At 28.3% G+C, this 21,308-nt stretch overlaps 1 protein-coding gene and 1 long non-coding RNA gene across 9 annotated transcripts in view; one reads left to right on the top strand and one right to left on the bottom strand.

Annotated features, from left to right (window-relative positions):
- The first annotated feature begins 649 nt into the window (after positions 1-649).
- Positions 650-21,308, top strand: part of LOC136083980 (TNF receptor-associated factor family protein DDB_G0290883-like) — an 81,002-nt gene continuing 60,343 nt past the window's right edge. For 4 of the 7 annotated variants that reach the window (XM_065803959.1, XM_065803960.1, XM_065803961.1 and 1 more), the window contains exons 1-2: positions 651-808; positions 1,016-1,093. In XM_065803959.1, coding sequence (XP_065660031.1) covers positions 788-808; positions 1,016-1,093 — 99 coding nt within the window. In that variant the 5' untranslated portion in view covers positions 651-787. Of the gene's footprint in view, positions 809-1,015; positions 1,094-21,308 lie in introns of all 7 variants that reach the window. The other 3 variants (XM_065803955.1, XM_065803956.1, XM_065803958.1) reach the window with 3 other exon arrangements.
- Positions 10,887-18,506, bottom strand: LOC136083981 (uncharacterized). 2 transcript variants are annotated; one of them, XR_010640259.1, is made up of 6 exons: positions 18,198-18,506; positions 12,478-12,501; positions 12,148-12,168; positions 11,885-11,908; positions 11,772-11,795; positions 10,887-11,662 (listed from the first exon to the last, which is right to left on the bottom strand). It is a non-coding gene; the product is annotated as an uncharacterized LOC136083981 (long non-coding RNA). The 2 variants fall into 2 exon arrangements; XR_010640258.1 differs by lacking the exon at positions 10,887-11,662 and having other exon boundaries at positions 11,663-11,795.

Raw genomic sequence — 21,308 nt, 5'->3', positions numbered from 1 at the left:
TAAATTTGCTAGCTGTTTTAGAAGCTGAAGCAAAAAAATTAGTGGTTAGTGGGTGACTTCCAGAATAAAAAAGCTGAGCCTGGTTTAGCTTTAAAACCCGGAAGAAAAAAAATGGACAGAGTATTCATTAAGAACAAAAAGTAGGAATGTTTCAAAGTATTATATAAAGTTTATTCTTTAGAATTAATTATTGTATTTATATTAAAAAACCTGTGATAAAAAAACTTGCATCTAATAATGGAATGCAATTATGGTTATTGTTATTTAAGACTATAAAAACCCAAAAACTGAAGAGTTATCAAAAAGCTGCTGTTGTACATTCAAAATCAAGTTCTAGAGAATCAGATTTGGGAATGAGTATAGAATAGGGCCTTCCCAAAGAGTTCTTGATAAGGGGTAGGGGAAGGGGTTGACGTGTCTGTTCTTTGCCATTTAAGGCTTAGAAAAAAGATTTGCTAACTAAGATATTAGCAAAAAAAAAAGATCCTTGATGGCTATTATTTTCCTACTCCAATGTCCAAATTTTCCTACTAACTTTTAAATAAAATTTTCGTTGAGAAAGGAAGGGGGGTGAGACACCTCCGACGCGTCTCTTCGGGACGGCCCTTATGATAATGATGACAATGATGATGGTAATGATGAAGATAATGTTTACTGATGAATGTGCTAAAAGAAATGTCAATTTTAATAAAATCAAAGTAAAAATTAAATTTTCTCGTGAATTTATCTTTAGATTCATGAAGAAAATTGCGAATGTTTACCTCTTTGTTGTGTAAATCAATGTGGCATGAAAATTATGCGTAAAGAGGTTTGATTTAAAATTGAAATAGCTGTTTTATATTCAAAGTGTCCTTTTTTTACCGAAGTGAACACTTGACTCGTTAAAAACGTCTAAACAACGTCTTTTTACTTCTAGACATGTTTAACACGTCTTTAACACGTCTTTTAAACGTCATGTGTTTACTGAACATTTAATTTACTTGGGTAAAAACTTTATCTTTGAAACTTTTCATAGATGTCTTCCCATATTACTGATAGTTGCGCTAATACAATTATTCCATGTCAATATTTAAATATTGGATGCAAGTTTAAGGTAAGAAAATAAGTTTTGAAAAACTTAAAGTTTTTATAATTTGAAAATTAAAATTGTATAAAATTCCTAAATAATAACAATCGAGAAATCAGGTATATATCATCATATATCATAAGTATATCAATCAGTTATATATTATCTATATATATTGATCCATAACCACAACATTTCTTAAAAAAAATCAAAGTGTTCAATAAGTGAAGTTTTTCATTAAAAATTCGTTATTCAAAAACCTTTAAGTTTCCAGAGATTTCAGTTTTCAAAATGTATGTACAGTCAACTAACTTTTATACATATCTTGATAAAGGTTTTAGTTATACATTGATAAAATTACTGGGAAAGCAGTATTTTATTTAAAAGATTTTTTATCTAATGCAAGTTTTTAAAATATGACAACTACTTTACAAGTACACAATTTGTTTTTACTCATTATTTTAACTTTAAATTAAAAAAGTCAAAATAGTAAAAGGTATGGTAAAATCACAAACAACGAAAAAAATTTCACTTGTTCTAAAGGATTAGCAGGTTAAAGACAAAGTGAACACAAACAGCGCTTCCTTGCATAAAAAAATTAACTATCAAAAAAGATTGCTTGTCAAAGCAAAAATACTTGGATATTATATACATGGACATGGTCTATCACTAAAAAAATCAATAACCTTCACTTATAACTTCCATTTTGATTTAGTAAGTTTTAATACGATTCGATAACTAGAGACATTAAAATATCGTCAATAAATATTATATTATTATGTTAAGCTTATTATTTAGAAAACACACACATGAAAACAAACATTTAGAAAATACACAGTACACAGTTTTCTTTATATCCATTTTATTTTTTATACAACAAAAACAAATTGAAAAATTTCAGACTTTTTATTTCAGCTTGATGTCTGGCGGTAATAGATTTTGCAGTTCAGGTCTGAAAAATTTCAGTTAAGACTTTTTATTGGTGATTTTTTATTTTGACAACCACAAAATTTTAAACCAGGTTTGTTTTATTTCAACAACAAAAAGAAAGTCTCAGTAACGAGGCGTTTTTTATTACTGTTGGCAGATACAACATTTTATCGGCAATTATTCATACAGCTCACTACCATTTATTACTGCTTGGTCTCCGTATGCTAGCAATTATACTTTGTCTCAAAATATTTGTTTTGTGATAATAAACATCAATTTATTAAATAACATCATTATGTGCGGCCTTGGCGCAGTGGTTTGAGTTCAGTTTCTTTTCATAACCAGTGTAGAAAGTACGTCATGAAGTGGAACTATTGAAGTTCTTGAATAGATAGTGGAGAAAAAAATCGTTAAAATGTAGTTGACATACTGCCCATTCTACTGCTTTTTGCTAATCTTCGGTTCGAGACAACTGTAAACTCCATTATTTACAACAGTTTTATCAGTTTTATGACAGTTTTATCACAGTTTTATCACCACAAAACAAAAACGTGGTTTTAACCTACGGGCAAAGGCTTCAGCAAAGGGTAGACATTTTTTCAGAAATTGATGTATCATAATTCCTCTACAAATGCTCTTTGATAGTATTTATCAACCTTCTTTCCTGTTGAAAATATTTTGTCACGTTGTCCTTTAAAGGAAAGACTTGATATATAATTATTATTAATTTTCGAACTCTCAAGTTTAAGCTCTTCCATGGTTCGATACCTCTCCCTAGCAAATTTGTTATTATCAATCTCTAAAGATGTATTCAATTCAGTGAATTAGCTTACGTTAAGCATAACAGTGGCTTGAAGCAATACTCCAAATCTTTCGGTTATTGATGCCTTTGTAAGTTTTTTTGCATTTGCAAAAGAATGAAGTCGACTATCAGTGATTATGTTTTTAGTCACTAGGTTTAATTTTCTCATCCTCAATAATATTTTAAAAAAAGCTGGTGTTGATAAAGATACCAATAGTGTGCAATAAACTAAACGCAGTAGATTTTAGAACTAATAAAGGAATTATTTTCTATTTTTTCAGCACGGACATAGAAAATTATGGTTTTTTGCATATCGAGAGATCCAATGCACGTTCGGCGATTGTTTTCTAATCAAAGAAATGTCTGTTCTTAATTGGAACCGTTGTTTTCTTTGGGCATTGTAAACTATTTATGTTTTTATTTACCTATATTTTGACTTTCAACTTTATCTAATATATTATTTATGCATATATAAATTAGGCAACAATAGTTTGTCCAAACATATGAGCCATCATTGTGTAGCGAAAAAAGTCAATAATCTCACCGCATTTGAAAATACATTCTTCATACGCATTATATACTATACCGCATTTGAAAATACATTCTTCATATCAAGTCTGGAAATGAAAATACATTTCATAAAAAATTTATAAAAAGTCTGGAAAACATTCTTTTATTTTAAAACTTAATATCCTTATAGTTCTTTTGGTATAAATGAGTTTTCTTCGGAACCTAATAGTTTTAAAAAACTTTGATTTTTCTCGAAGTTGGAATTTTCATTTATTTAAAAATAAATTTAAAAAAGTTATTTTCTAAATTGATAATGTATTCAAGTTCATTTGAGCTTGATCCTTATTTCGATCCGTATTGTGTGATTTCTTAATGTAATATTAGAATTATTAGGTTGTTTATATAATAATTAGGGCTGTCTCGGGTATATTTTATTCTGCATCCGTTTTTCGGCCGGATAATAACTTCATCCGGTTTTTTATGTACCGGATATTTCATGTTAATATCATTTGAAAATTGAAAGAAACCTAGAAATGTTTTATTTTTAAATAATCTAATGTTAATGGTTTCTTTATAACATTGTTATTATTAAGGCAAAGTGGGCCACAACGGGCCCAAAAGGTGAGATAGGCCCCTATCAAATCTCTTACTTGGACATAGATTATTACAAATTTGGCTTTAGAATATTGTTCGGCTGACAATAAAAATTTAAGTGAACCATCTGAAAAATAGTTTTTTTATTTTTAATTTTTGGCAAAATGAATATTTAATAGTACAACTTTTAAAGTTTTATTGAGCTAAGTTTTTTTTAGTTTGACTATAGTTAAAATTATTGTCAATTTTTCTCTATTCAGAGTGTCAATTTTCAATGTAGATAATGAACAGAAGATTATGTATCATCAACAAATCAGTTATAGTCAATTTTTGGTTAATAATCAGGTTTTATTCAGAAATTAAATTACGGGGCCGATTATAGGCTACTTCCACAGAAAATGGGCTCCTAGCATTTCTGTGTTCAACGGTTGTTTCTTAAAATAAGGCATAGTTAAACCTTTAATTTTCTGATGTTAAGTTGTAGATAGGTCAAATATCCGGAAAATTTTTATGTTGTTTTTGGTTGGTTACAGCTAGTTGATTCTATCTTTTTTTAAAAAGGGGCCTGTTTTAGGTCACTCCCCTATTATTATTATTAAAGTACTACTAAAATTATATATGCGCAATAAATACATCAGTTTATCACTCATTTATATTTTTTTACCTCAATGTTGAGAAACTAACATATTTAGCCTTGATTGCTTTTTCTCATAAAGGATGAAAACAATCTTCCAAAAATACAGAGGATGCATGTGGTGTTAGTAAATTAAGTGTTAACTCTTTTAGCAGTGGAAACTTCTTTTCGTGTTTCTAATAATTTAAAACTTTAGTCATTATTTTTTTCTATAATCGAGTGATTAAAGAAAACATCATTTCCATGAACAGCTTTTAAAAAGGAGACTTGATCAGATTTTAATGCGTTTTGGACTTCTTTGTGCAACTGAAGAAGATTCAGTATTAATATTTTTTTCTCTTCATACAAATTACAATGAAATTTTTTTTGCGTGATTATGCGGTAGAGTTGTGCAAAATGACTTCTGACCAGATTTATTACCCTGCTTATCTGATTTCCACATGCAATGCATTTTGCTCTAAAATCACAGTTATCATTAATTTAGAAAAGTTGTGAAACAAAGTTCGCTATTTTGAAGGTTTATCACGATAATATTTTGTCATTATAAAATATATATTTTAGGATTTGAATTACGTTATCCGGATATCTGGTCAGATAATTTTGAATATCCGGGTATTTAATATCCGGTCGGATAATGAAAAAGTGGTATCTGGAACACCCCTAATAACATTTATACGAAAAATGCTTTATATCTAAAATTAAAGTTTTTAAATATTGCCGTTTAACGGCATTCTTTTGTTAATGGTATTGTTGTTAACGGTACGCTATTCTATTCTTTAAATACTTGGTATTTTCACAAAACATTTTTAAGCGTGAGATTAGCGCAAGTTTGGCGTAAGTTCAAAATTTATTAATTTTTGTATTCACAAAACTTGCTTAGCAGCCTAATACAAAATTTAGGATTTATTTTTTGTAAGTTCAACTCTCAAATTATTTTATTTACAAAACATCTTCAGAAAATGCTCAGCCTGATTTAAGCAACAAAAGTCATGTTTAGTTGAAGCTACCTTAACCTTGGCGTAACTTTAAAGTATTTGCGTTGCTCATGCATACTGACGTTTTTTGTTTAGATATGTGATAAGATTTTTTATAACTTGTGGTAAACATGGTGTATATGTTTCTATAAGTTATTATTTAGTTATTTGACTATAGGGGAGATTGGGGCACCTTTAACGTTTTTATGGTTTATGTTTGATTACTTGAAAACCCTTGCAGACAACAATACTATTTTTATTATTTTTAAAAGAATATTTATTACTTTATTCGGAACAACTAGCTAATTTTGGTCCAAGTAATATTTAGTAAGCTAGAACTCAACTTTATAACATCACCTACAATGGATCACGGTACCCCATGTATGGGGCACCTTGATTTGCACTATGGGGCACTTTTATCTTACATACAGTTTTTTACAAAATCAATAACAAGTTGGCATTAAAGCATTATTAAAAACACAGCTCTTTAAATTTCTGCCAAGAGATTCACATTTAAAGATTATTGAACAAGGTTTTTCATACGAAATTTTAAGAAATGTTTGCAAAAACTGAAAATTCAAAATCGAAAATCAAATGTCGACCGACAGGAGTTGTGCCACCATGCTGCATTGGATCTGGAAGCTTGCAGACAATATCATCTCTGGTAAACTGGTACAATTACTCACTGACAGAGATGAATTTATACGATTTTAAATTTTCTCTTTTCAAATATTTTAGCATTCGCACATTTTCTTCTTCACAGATTTGTCCAACATAATGAATAGCTTTCTTTTTTTTTATCAAATTTAACAAGAACAAAATCTTTCACATTCAGGGCATCAAAGTCAAAGTTCAGGTCTGATGATTCAAGAAGATATCGTTTCAAGATCATTTTCACTGTCTTCACTTTCAAGCGGTCGTAGGCGATGAATATTATCAGAATCATCGGAAAGTTCCATTGGTTCATCGTCTTCAACTGCTGGACTTGTATTTTTTTACATTTTTTTTTCTTATTTGTTTCCCGGCAACATTAGATCCAGATTCAATGTTTGATTTAGTAAAGGCTTTACCGTAAGCTTCACACACAATCGGAACAATGTTATACATATTCATCGGTCTGGTACTGCTGATTAGCCAGTTGCCGCAAGCGCCATTGTAATGCCTCTTCAGAAGCCCATAAACAGATCTGTCCAACGGTTGCAGCTTGTGACTGTAGTGTGGTGGAAAACTAAGCATAGTTATTCCGTTTCTTTTTCCAAATCGAGGACTGTCACAGATATATGACTCTCGTGGTTGTCTGGCATGAGAAGAACTTGAGAATCTTTCAAACCGTGCGAATGTTTGATAAAACGTTTCAACCACTCGACAAAGATATCTGATGTCATCCAACCAGATGGATTAGCAAATTTTACGCATCCGGCTGGACCATCTTCAATCATAAAATCTTGAAACTTCACCCTCGAAAAAACGAACAGTGGTGGTATCAAATTGCTGATCGCATTTAATCACACAGCAAGCTGTCATGAGAGTTCCTGATTCTGCAGATGTTATGCTACCTACTTGTTTGACACCTTTACTAACAATAACCTTAACAGGTTTTTGTACGGTTGTTATTCCTGTTTCGTCCACATTGTAAATGCTTTCTGGACCAAACTGATCACGTTCTCGCACTACCGGAATCTCCCAGAGATTCCGAAAAAATTCACTAACGGTGAATCTGTTGAAACCTGTTGCTCTTGCAAAGCTGGTGGCTTCTGGAGCTCGTAAAGATAATTGTAGTTTTCTTTTCATAAAGCTCTGTAACCAATCGATGCCTGCCACTTTGTTCTTAATCCATGAATCCGGACAAACTTTATTATTAGCAACAGTCATTTCATATGCTAATTGGCGCATTGTTTTCGTTGAAAGGCCATAGTTCATCTTCGAAGCTTGAAGCAAATAATTTGATAAGCAGTCTTCTTCTTCTGTGAAGACCTGTTGCGTATTAAATCTTGGTTTAAATGTAACACCCGGATTAAGTTTTTGCACTTTAACATATCTTTTCAATGTCATACGATCAATGCCAAACTCTCAAGCAACTTCATTGTTAGGCCTGTTTTTCAATAAAACTTCATCCACAGCTGCTCTCATTGTTTCGGGAGATACCATTCCTCTATCTGTCTTCCGAATTCTATTTCTAACCATTTTCAGTCAACACCAAATCTGAAGTTTTGAAAAAAAATCATAAACGTTTTTAGAATATGATACAATACTTACAAATACAGACGCTCAGAATAAATTGACCAAGCGTCTGCTACGCACGGGTATCGAACCCCGACACCAAGCGTGCATCACTGGTCAACAGCATGATCTTTTTCTTCAATGAGAACGGCATGGAAAACGTAAGACAAAAAATTACTCTTGTTCGCAATTATCTTCTTTAAATGTTTGATCTTTCGTATTGACAGTTTCAAATCCAGCGGCAGCTGATACATGTTTATGTCTATCAAAAATTTAACAAAATTAAATCGAGTATTATTACTATATCTTGTTAAAATAATTTACTTTTTTATTTTTTATTATTAATTTTATTTATCTAGCAAATGGAAATATTTTTTCTTTGTGCAACGAATGCATTTCAATAGTTATTCGAATGTAATTAAATACAACAAATTATACGTATCATAGTTTTAGTATGGGACACCTTGATCCTCAGATCAACCAGCTCCGTGTAAGAGAGATCAAGGAACCCCTATAGGTATACATCATGTAATAATGGCTGTATCTCGCTCATAAATAACATTCAACGGCGAAATCATACCATAAAATATGCGTCAATGAAATACCAAGTGACTGCAGTTGATATTTTACAAATATTTAAAATAGTAATAAAAATATATGAATAATTCTCCTGTTTATCAAATTTCCCATTTATCGTGAAAATCAAACTTTTATTTCTTAATATTCGTAAAATCGATTTTTTGACAAAACAACAACAAAAATAAATAGCCAGAAGTATATGCAGTATAGTATATGCTGTATATGCTGATAGTAACTTAAGACATCACGCATATATAATTATAAATAGATGATGTAGCGCTAAAAGATCAAGCTGCCCCACAGATTAAAGAGCCCCTAACTCCCCTACTACTTTTTGTTAAAGTTCAATAAAAAGTAGTTTTTTAATATAATTACTTCCGTAAAGGAAGTGGTTAAGATTTAAGTTATTACAGCAAAAGAAATCCGTTTGCACATTTTTTTAAAAATTCATTTATTTACCAATAAAATTGAACAAGTTACAAACTTATTTATAATTTTACAAAACTAGGATCGGCGCCACTTGCACAGTTAAAATCTAGTCATTGGAGTGATACCTTAATAAAATAAACAAATAAAGCAAAAATTAGTAATACAGATAGCGACCAAGAGATCAAAGCAAAATTAAAACAAGAACAATAATATTTAAAAAAGCCAGTTTAACTGACATGAGAAATAACGAATGAATGAGATAACACAACGTTTGACGATCAGAATGATGATAGAAAATAAAAAAGAAAACAAAAGAATATTTTAAAATATTATGAGACAAAAAAAACAAAAAACTTTAATAATAGCAACAAACATAAAAAGCAACAATAATAAAAATAATAAGCTAAAGATCACAAAAAAAATATTCGTCAACATAAATAATATACAAATGTTCACGTCAATATAAATTATGCACAATATTACACAACAGTATAAACAAAAATACCGTCTGATTATGTGTAAAAAGTACACATAATCAGACGGCATTGTAAACAGTACACAAAACTACAGGATAATATAAGCAATCCAAATAACATAAATGAATAAAACTTAAAAAATGTTATTTTTGTTTTCTTTTAATAACGTTATTTTCGAATTTGTCGCGAACATTTTTATTCTTTTAACTTAGCGTTTTGTTCTACTGTTTATTTGATATTTTTCTTCAATTTTTATTCTTTAATATTTTCATTGTTTTAACTTTATTTTTTTTATTTTTCAAATTTTCTATTCTAAACAATTTTTATTTATTTTTCTTTTGCTCGTTTATTTTACCTGCTCTTTTATTTTGCTCTTTTACTTTTCACCGTTAAAAAAATGCTTCATCCATTTGCGATGTCATAGTAATGTGAATTAATATTGGGAATAATATTGGGAACATTAGCATAATATTTGTTTGTATGTGGCTACATTTAAATGAGCTGTAAGGTGTTGCAACTAAAACTTTTAGTTTAAAGGGGAAAAAAAAATTCCCAATATTAAGTTCAATTGAATAGTTTTATGTTCAATAAAGTATGTTTATAATGTGTCTATATATCAATATATTTTTCGATAAAAAGATCATACAATCGAGGACATTTACAAATAGTTAAAACTAATCTTAAGTATATACCATGAAATAGCATTAATAATACAAATAATAATGATAATAATAATGATGATAAATTATAAGAATAATAAGAAAATTATATGATAATAAATCAATATCAATTTTAAAACAACAATTGAATATAATGCATAGACAGGAAAGTTACAAACAGTTATGTACTGACAAAATGTAACAACCTACCACGTAAATATAACAATGATATAAATAATAAATATAACTGCAAAAAAAAAGTAACAATGATTTAATAAATATAATAATATTAATATCAATAATCATATACATTAAAGTAATATAAATATTTCATCAAAAAAAACAATAAATAAACGTGTCACCTACACACACACACACACACACACACACACACACACACACACACACACACACACACACACACACACAAACAAACATTTAGTCGCGAAAAGTATAGAGTTTTCATGAATGATATAATATATGAATGATATAATGATATAATAAATGATATAATGATATAATATGAATGATATAATGATAAAAAATAATAAATAAACATGAATGATAAAATGATAAAAAATAATAAATAAACATGAATGATATAATGATATAATAAATGAAGATAATAAAATAAAAAAGTAAGTTATCAAACAAACACATATAGTCTTTCAAAAATAATAAAATTTAAAAAATATTCTTTTTGCTTTCTTCAAAAGGGGAGAAATTTTTTTATTTTATTTTAATTCTTTTTAATTACTTTCCATTTTCGAACGTTTTTTTTTCATTTAACTATGGCTTTTTGTCTTTCTTTTTTCATATCTCATTTTTTTTTGTTAATTTGTTTGATTTGGCTTTTAATTTTTTTTTTTATTTCTTTCTCTTTCTTTTCTTCATTCTCTTTAATTTTATTTTTCTTATTTTATTTATTTTTCTTATTTTACTTATTTTATTTATTTTTCTTTTCTTTTTTTTTTTTTTTTCTTTATCTTTCTTTTTTTAAAATTTACTTATATAATTCGTTATAAAAAAGCGTCCGCTATTCCGGAAGTCCCTGCACTGTAACTGATGTAATATATATCTGGGACACATATAAATGTAAAATAATACATTTATATATAAATATATATATGATTTAAATGTTGACATCTTGTACGAGAGTGTATATATATATATTAACTAATTTAAAACATCAGATAATTTGAATTCTCTCAATACTAAATAACTTATTTGAAATTTTCGCCGGATTATAGACACCGGCATCATCAGCAAATAATATAATACTAGCAGAAAGAAACCCGTAATACAGGTTATGGTCGGTCTGTTACTTAATTTATAGTGGCTGTTTTCCACAATTTAAAGTTGAGTAATTTACAACTGACAGGTGATATCAGTGTAAGGCAGAACCATTTTCCTCGACATTACTAAGTTGAACGCAATACGTTTTTAGTTACTGACACAAAAAATAACACTTCATCATGCTTTATATTGACGAAAAAGTAAAGCTAAATTCTTGTTATATTTTTTAATTCATGAACTTTAATTAATAAGATTAATATGAATTGAAGGTAAATTATTCATGAGTTATTAATTTTTTGGTATCCCCTTGATACATGTTTCGTTAAAAAAGGAAATTGTCTTTAAAACGTTAAATGCACACAACTAAATAAATTTATTATAAATAACTAAGCAATTGAGTACAAATACGTTTCAAACAAAAAAAAGTTAATTTACAATCAAACATGTGTATAACAAATTTAAAAAAAATATGTAAGTTTTTTTTCCAACTCTCCTAAAAGAAAAAATAAAATAAAGCTTAAGTACTTGAAGTTTTAAAATTCCAGTTACAGTACAAATAAAAAAATTCCTATTAACAAATATCTAATAGCAAAAACACTGACTTAATTCAGTCTTCAATTCTGTGTCTAAACAATAAAAGCACTTAAATGTATAGACATTAAATTATCGACTTAACTTTTTAAAAATAAATTCACTCAACTAATGTAACTAATACCTTTATTAGATCTCTCTTGATCAACTAAAGAAAATAAATCTTAATTAAACTAACTTGATATAAAATAATAAAAAGCTGCCTTACTGAGAATTATAAATTTCTTCTCTTTATTATTGACGATATAATTTTAAGTAGGACCTAAGTTCTTGGGCTTATTGTATAAAATAATAAAAACCTACTTTTTTACTTTAAAGTCAACAACAATATTTTAAAAAACATTTTAGTTACTTTATAAAAAATAAAAATCCTTTTAAACTTACTACCTCTCTCTTCATTATTTTCAACTAAACAGAAAAACAAACAAACAATTGATAGTAAATTTTCACTTTGGTAGTAAGTTATTAAGTAGATTAAATAAATCTTTGATCTATTTAATCTGCTCTAACAGTCTACAACTTTGTCATTAAACTATAACTATTTTCTACAACCTGGTGTAATTTAACAAAAATATATTTTTTAAGTAATTAAAAAATATTTAAGATTATAATATATAAGATTTTAAAAACCTGAAATTTTAAACCTACTTAAAAAAAACAGATATATTAAAAAGTATTTTTTTCCATTTTAAAAAGTAAAAATGCTTTTTAACTTACTTTCTCCAATAATACTGCTGTCATCTAAACAGAAAAGCAAACAAATATTGAAGTCGATTCTATCTTAAACCTCTTTAATTACTTCAATATTAAAATAAATATTTAATCTTTCTGGATTGAATTAATTTACGAAAATTTTCGTTAATATAATTTAAGTTAATATAAACATTTATCGAAAATGTAACAATACTAAAAAAAAAAAATTAACAATACTAAAAAAAAAATTAACAATACTAAAAAAAAAAAAAAATCAAATTAAGTTATAAATTGCATTTTTAGCTAAATGTTGTCTTGGCTTTTAGTAAATAAATAAAAGCAGTAAGTTCCAATAATGAAACTACCAATTATTCATTTTTAACAATAGACACCAACGTGAAGGTAAGCCAAGCAGTCTATCAACACAAAACATCACAACAACAACACATAACAATAGAATATTAACACCCTTGATCCTAAAATCCAGCGAAAATAACAAACCAATTTAAAATATGAAAGACAAAATTCGAAAACCAATTTAAAGTTAACTATATTTATCTTTTTACTAAACATATAAATACAGAAAAGTATATTTGCTTTTATATTCAATATTAGTTAATCAATTACTTCAAATTTAGGACATTAAAACGCCTTAGATTTAAAGATCAAGGTTGCATACTCTCTCATACACATTACGCTAAACATTAACAGACATTACGTGTTTCCAGAATAATTAAAAAAAGGCTAGACAACACAACCTAGCCCTAAAGCAGTAACACCGCCTGGCACTAAATGCTGCCAAGTCACACCTCTGCTATAAGTACACCGCTTGGCTGGCAAGGTTATCAATCTTGCTCAACATAATCCCAAGTGACACAACTTTGAAAACATGGAAACAACATAATTTTAAAATATATACAACTATAAACAAATATGGTTTTATATAACACATGTAAACACATTTTATAACAATATTAAATGACATATATTTATCAAAAACTATGAAAAAAAAAAATTAAAATAATAAATAAAGTTATACATACAAGTACTCACAACCTACAAACAGTAAATTTTCGAAATGAAAATCTAAAGACTATAAATTAAGAACCTTAGAAAATATAACATTATTTGTGTAACACTTTTCACCTACCATACCCTGAATGAGATGTTTATCAATTTTGAAAAACAAACTATTAAATACTCTAGTTCTTGAACATGCAACATATAGTTGACCATGAGAGAAACACGGTTTTTTGAGATATACCCCAACTCTATCAAATGTTTGACCTTGACTTTTATTAATTGTCATTGAATAAGCCAATCTGACAGGAAACTGACGACATTTCAGAACAAAAGGTATATTAGAATCTGATGGAGCCAACTGAATTCGAGGAACAAAAACCCATTTACCACCAGAAACACCTGTCAAAATCTCTGCATCAATATAATTATTTTGAAGAGCACAAACTTTCATTCGAGTACCATTGCATAACCCATCTTTGAGATCTAAATTTCTAAGTAGCATAATTAAACAACCAATTTTCAATTTTAAACAATGAGGTGGCATACCTGAAAGAATTAAGCTGTTCAAAAACTCAACAGGAGTTATTTCTTTCATTAAGGTCATCAGTCTCAATTTGATCAGCACTTAAATAAATTTTGACCTCACCCGGCAGACATTCAAGCACTTCTTCATTGATTGATAATGAATCAACATTAGTTGGTGTTAAAATTACACGTTTAGAATAATCATTTTGATCAGCATCTCCAAAAATCTTTTCAACAATCGATTCATTTTCTCTAATAATGCACTGATTTGGTATTTCAATGCATCCTTTAAAAGGACTTTTGACAGGTATAGTTCCATTCCCAAGTTTTAGTAGCCACTGGGAAAATTCACCTTCCATCTTGCACTCCCCATCTTGCACTCTCATATTTTCAGTTAATGCAAACTTCTGCACCCATTGCCAATGCAAAGAACATTTTATATGCGATTCTACTATTTCAGCTGGTTGTCCTCTTTTCACAACAGGCAGAATTTGCCTGAAGTCACCACAAAAAAAAAATGATTTTTCCTCAGAACGGAAAGTTGTTGTTGCAAATATCTTTTAATAACCTATCAATTGCATTTAAGGCATGTTTAGGTATCATGGATGTTTCATCAAACAAAAACAAACTAACTTGTCTTAAAAAATGCACGTGTATAGAGTTAGGAGTTACATTACACGTGCTATTATCCAATATTGGAACAGGAAGTTTGAATAAGCCATGCAATGTAGATCCATTTGTAAGAAGAGTTGCTGCTATGCCAGTCCATGCAGCTGTAGCAGATTTAAAGCCCCTACTTATGGTTTCAGCAATCAAATAATTATAAGTAAAGGTTTTTCTACTACCAGCAGGTCCATCCATGAAAAACAATCTAGAATGTTGATTTTCTACACTTGGTTGCTCATTCAGTGCAGCAAGGATAGCATTACATACATTTAATTAATTGACATTAAGCAACAGTCTCATTTGGTTGGCTTTGTCAATTGATTGTTGAACATTTTCATCAAAATTTTCTAGATTTAGGCGCATAAACTCATCAATAACTGGCAGATTGTAATCAGCCAGCATTTTACCATTTTGATTTATAATCTTTTCAATTTGATGAAAAGTAGCTTGTTCAGCTATTAGAAGTGAATGAGCTCTTCCATCATAAAAGGTTTGTATGTATTCCAGAGATGCAAAGGATTGTCAGGTTCACAAAAGGTCAAAATAATTGAAAACAACTGTTTAATTTGCTTTGGCATACGTGTTAAAACCGCCTCAGAAAGAGTATTCTGCCATTCAGTGTCATCTTGCAACAAAACTTTCAAAACACATGCTTCACGAAATGTTTCAAGGACAATACCATTAACAGTACGCACATCCTTCCACGATGTTGCACCTTTTGCTTGCAAAAGTAACAGTCTAAGAAAAAACAATTCTTCAGTTGGATTAATTTTATACATTCTTACTATCACCTTATTACCACCTCTTTGTCTAACCTTCCATTTACAATGTTTATCATCAAATATAAAGTAATAAGGAATGTCTACATACGAATAGCAATGTGCTCTTTCATTTTCAGTATTTAACTTAAACCATGCCGTTAGGTGCGTATCACGTTGAGCTGCACAATCTAAAGCCATTTGTTCTGCTCCTTCTCTAAACTACAATAATTGATTTTCAGGTAGATGAACTTTAAGGCGTGTATTAGTGTGTGACATATGACTTATTGGATACTCGAAAATTCGCCACAATGCTTCAGGTGCACTTACATAACAACAATCTAAAAAAGAGTTTACTTCATCATGATTAATTTGTTCATTTATTAAAATATTGGCACAGTCGTGATCCTTGTATATATATTTGTACAAATATTTAACAGCCTTAACAGACATGCAAGCATCAACATTATTGTGAGCTTGATATTTCTTTGATAACAATGGATTGTAAGGTACCACCCAGCAGTTATCTACATTGTTACCTTTAATATTGATAACCAAATTATTATCACAACATCTATAGCGTGGATAACCATTATGAACTGCTACTGTCTTAGCATTAAATTCTTTAGCATAGTTTTTGCTGCACACCCCATCTTTTATGCAGGGAGAATTTGGGTTCAGTATGCCGCATGGACTGTGAATCTTGCAAGTTTTAACGACGTCATAAAGGTCTCGATTAACAATCGGATCTGGAATTTCTGGAGATATTAAATTATTGATATCATGAGCTGTTTCAAACTTATCATCATTTGCAAAGTTTAAATACTCGAATAACCAAGTCTGGTCTATCATTTGCTGTCTGACCTGGATATAAATTTTCAGTTATCTCGCGCCATTTTGGGTTGCAAGTGAAAGTAATAAATAGATCTGGTTTACCATACATTTTAATTATAGCCATAGCATCTTCAAAGGTTTCTTTTAAAGTCTACATAAGTTGATGTCAAAACTACAACATGCCCTGGTCTAACATTACGATCATTTTTAAGGTTGTTTACATGTTCGTGTAAGACATCATACTGCTCACTGCTGAAACAGCAATATGCTGTTGATGCGTATATGTTTTTTGCCATAAAAGAGTGAAGAAAAAAATTGTCTAACTGAAAGTTTATAATTGTAATACTGAGATAATGTAACATGATTTCTAACCAATGTAGCACGTTCAGGGTTGTGAACCAATTGATTATGCTGCTTGCAGAGCAGCATTTTGTCCATTAATAATTTCATCTCGCCTAAGTCTATCTCTTTCATTTGTGCCACAAACAACTTGCCTATTAACATTTCCATTTTCTAAACTAATATCTGCTTCTAGCCTAATATCATCCATTTAAACTTCACTTTTAATTGAAAGTAGTAACAAAAAATCTTAAGCGAATCCTGAAGATTGCTATCTTTCCTATATAATTTTTTTCCTACTCTAAATAGCACACACAAATAATAAAAATAATCTTATGACTTTAAAAATATATATATATATATATATATATCAGCTAGGAGATGTTTGAAAAAAATTAGCTTAGCAAATAATAATTTAAAAAAATTATTAAAAACATGCAATGCTAATAATAAACATATTGCTAACAAAGAAAAAATAAAAAAAAAACGTTGCAAACCCTTTGTTGCAAACTTAAAAATTATTTCTTCAAAAAAATTATTAGCAAACGTTTTTTTCAAAAATTCACAAAACTTTACAATATATCGTTCTTCTATACCACATTAATACATCATCTGATAAATCTAAAATTCTGTAAATGAATAAGTAAATAAAGAAGAAAAACATTACATACAAAAAATGAAAATCAATGCACTTTATAGAGAAAAGCTGTTGTGATTTAACAGAGTAGTAGTTGTAAAATATTATTATTTCATGTTAGCTTTTACAAAACAATTTATGCTGGAACATCATGATTCCAAAATATTTATAGCATAATCATATAGTAAAGACAAAAAATCAAATTGAGATTAAACAAATTGTATATATGGCAAAATAATTTGTATTGGCTTTAGTGAATGATTAAAAGCAATGATTTTAAATAACATTACCTATTTACCATTTTTAACAATAGACACCAACATGAAGATAAGTCCAATGTCTATCAAATCAAAATATAACAAAAAAACATCACAGCAACAACACACAAAAATAGCACACACCATAAGTTAATATAAAATGTATATAACATAACTTAAGTAAGATAAAATTCATATTTAACAGAACTTAAGTAACAACATTAAGCAAAATGTTATTAAAATACATTATTATGTAATTTTGACACTAAACACTATTGTGTAACCCTCTGTTATAAGTACATCACTTGGCTGGCAAAGTTGACAAATCTTACTCTACACGTTTACAAAGTCACAGCACTTTGAAACAACATAATATAAACATATGTACCAACTTTAAACACAATAAATGTGTTTAAATATGTATATAAGGTTAAATATATACCTTATATACATATTTGAACACATTTTTAAAAATAATTATATAACATATTAACACATACACAAACAATAAAAAACACTTTACATTATCATAAAAACACATTGATAAAACAACTATAAAGCACTTATTACCACATACACATATATATCAAAAAAGCATAAATGCAAACAATAAACGTGTACAAACAAAAATTTTAAAAATGACGCGAGAAAATTTAAAAAGATTCAAAGTAAACAAAATATATATTTACAAACAGTACTCCTTACCTTTTTTTTCATAAGAACTGTAATCCTCATAACAAAATTTAACCTTTACGTACAATAACATGTGACATGCCATTTCAGCGTTGGCACAAAATTTTAATTTAATTTTTCTAAATTTACTAAAAAGAACAAAAATAGTTAATAGCATTTCAAAGTAGTAATAACCATTTTATGGAAATAGCATTAGTATAACTTTAAATAACATCCATACCCCTATTTTCCTTCTAAAAAATAAAATAATAAAACTGCTAAAAGAAAAGCTAAAACAAACAAAACATAAACGATTTAAAAAATTAAAATCCTTTCTACTTAAAATCCTTGCTACTTCATCTAATAAAAATTTAAATCCTTTCTACTTTATCTAATAAAAATGTATATACAACTATTTTATATACTTACTTTATTTTTAAAATGATCTTAACGATGATTACTTATCTTAGTATGATTCTTTATGTAATATATCTAAACTAATAATTAAATTTCATAAGGAAAAAAGTTTCAACTCACATTAGAGATCTTTCTCAAATGACTGCATGCATTTTGAGAAGACATTCTTTCAAAGCATAACTAATAAAACGACATTAAACATTAAACGTTTCTCTAGTATTAATATTAAGATTAATATTAAGATAATTACAAAAATTGTGACTGTTAAACAACAACAAAAATTTTTAAATTTTGACATCACCTTTATAATGGCTTCTTTTACTTCAGTATGAAAAAAAAAAATTAAGTCCAAAAATTTGTTTTAACATATTGTCCATTGTCCAAATTCATACCACCGTACATTGGAGAACATTGATGTTTTTGTATCTCCAAGGCTTCATGGACTTTTCTTTCAAATTTTTTATCCTCAACTTTAAGTGTTTCTGCCCTATCCCATTCAATATTCTCATCGCAATTTACTTTATACAAAGCTAATGCAGACTGGTTTAACTTGCCTTCAGTAAAATGTTTTTGGTATTATTGAACCCTTGTTCTTATTTTAAGTTTTGATTCACCAACATACACTTTGGAGCATTTGCACTTAATTAAATAGATTCCAGGTTGGCTGTTGCGTGCTAATTTTGATTTATTTCTAGACGTTAATAGTGTTTTTAGGTTAGCATTTGACTTAAAAACAGTTCTGTAACCAGCTTTTCTGAATATTCTTCTAAGTCTGGGAGATATTATTGATATCCATGGTAAAGAAATTGTAGGAAGGTTAATAGAGTTTGAAGAATTTCATTTTTATTTGCTAAACGTTTTTTAAATTTTTTAGTTCAAGTGTTTACTGAAAATGGGTACGATGAAAAAATGCTTAAAGATATTTCTTATCACCTTCGAAAAAAATGTTAATATTAAACAATAATACGTTCGTTAAACGTTGATATATTATATCAATCAATCAATCAATATATTCTGAATTACATGCTTTTACAATTCAAGGATGTTTACAAATAGTATAATTACTAATGATGCGTAAACACCTAATAATAATGAATAATAACATAAGAATAAAATAATAACAACTCTAAAAATCATAACGTTAACAATAATAACATTAATAATAACTATAATAATAAAAATGGTATTAATAACAATAAAAATAATGGTATTAATAAAAATAATGATATTAATAAAAATAAAGGTAATAATAATAATAATAACAATGGTATATTTAAATATATCTATACTTATCTACATACGCACATAAATATACATACACATTCACACACATATTAACACACATACATACACATATACACACATTTGCACACATACATATACCCACACACGCATACATATATCCACACAGGCATACGCACATACACATTCAATTATTGGGCAAGGACGACAAAAAAGCTGTACATAAATGTAAAGGTTCTTAAAAATAAAAAAATTAAAAAAAAAAATAAAATAAATAAAATATACAAGAGAGAGTATTTTTAATAAGACTATTAACAGTGATATATTGCTTTTATTGATGTTATTATTCTAGTAGCTATCCAAATAGTGTTTTTTTAATTTATTGAGAAAATTATATCAGTTTTCAGTTTTAAAAGAATGAGGGAGATTGTTCCAAGCATTGGTGCACTGATGTTTAATTGATTCGCTGCCAAATTTTATTGTCCTAGTATGTTCTACAAAGATATTGTTGCATGAAGAGGATCCTAGGAAGTGAGAATGTTTGTTACATATTTGAAGGAAAAAGTTCTTGAAGGAAATTGGAAGTTTATCATGAAGATAATCCCATACAAATAAACAATTTAAATAAGTAATATTGTCGTTAAGCCTTAAAATTTTAGACAATTTATACAGTAGAGAAACATAGTCAAATAGGAAACTTTGAAAGTGAATAATTTTAAGGGCTTTGTTTTGAAGTGAAACTAGCTGGTTTAATGGACCTTTTTTTTTACCCCAAATCTGACATGCATACCTAAGGTGCGATCCAAATATGGCATGATAAATACTCATAAGTGTTCCAAATTTATGAAATGTCTGATCTTGGCTAACATTCCAACTGATCGGCCACCACTTTAAATTAGAGAAGCAAATCTAAAATTATAATAACTGGTAATTTAGTTAAAAATAAATTTATATTATATTTAACTGAAAAATTAAGAGTATTTCTCAAAGAATAAATAACAAGATAGAAAAGTTTTTGACTTTTTTGAATTTAAGAATATTATTTATAACCAACTACAAAAATACTAATTATAGATGCAGCGTATTTTTTATTCCACCACTCTCCTCATTCTTTACTTTATAAAGGATCAACACTCTATATTAAAAAAAAGAGGCACAATGGGGGATGGAGGGGGGATTGGAGTTGTTGATGGCGAGCTTTTGCCCTAAATTTAAGCTGACACCTTAAGTGCTTTATGAGATGTGGGCCCTCTGTTTAACCTACAATAAGCCAAAAAAGCATTGTTAGATGTCTAAATTCATTAAAAAAGAAAAAAGTAAGGCATGATAAAAGAAGTAAAAATATCAAAGATTAACACTACAAACCAATTTACCTGTTGTTGTTGCTTTTTCTAGAGCATTGTTAAAAATAGTCAAAATCTGTAAGAAAAGATATTTATTGCAAAGACAATTACCTATTACACAAAATTAAAAATAAAAACAGCT

Source organism: Hydra vulgaris, chromosome 08, assembly GCF_038396675.1.
Source record: "Hydra vulgaris chromosome 08, alternate assembly HydraT2T_AEP".
Classification (NCBI taxonomy): Eukaryota; Metazoa; Cnidaria; class Hydrozoa; order Anthoathecata; family Hydridae; genus Hydra; species Hydra vulgaris.
Note: the sequence above shows the minus strand (reverse complement) of the source record. Positions and strands in the feature narration are given on the sequence as shown.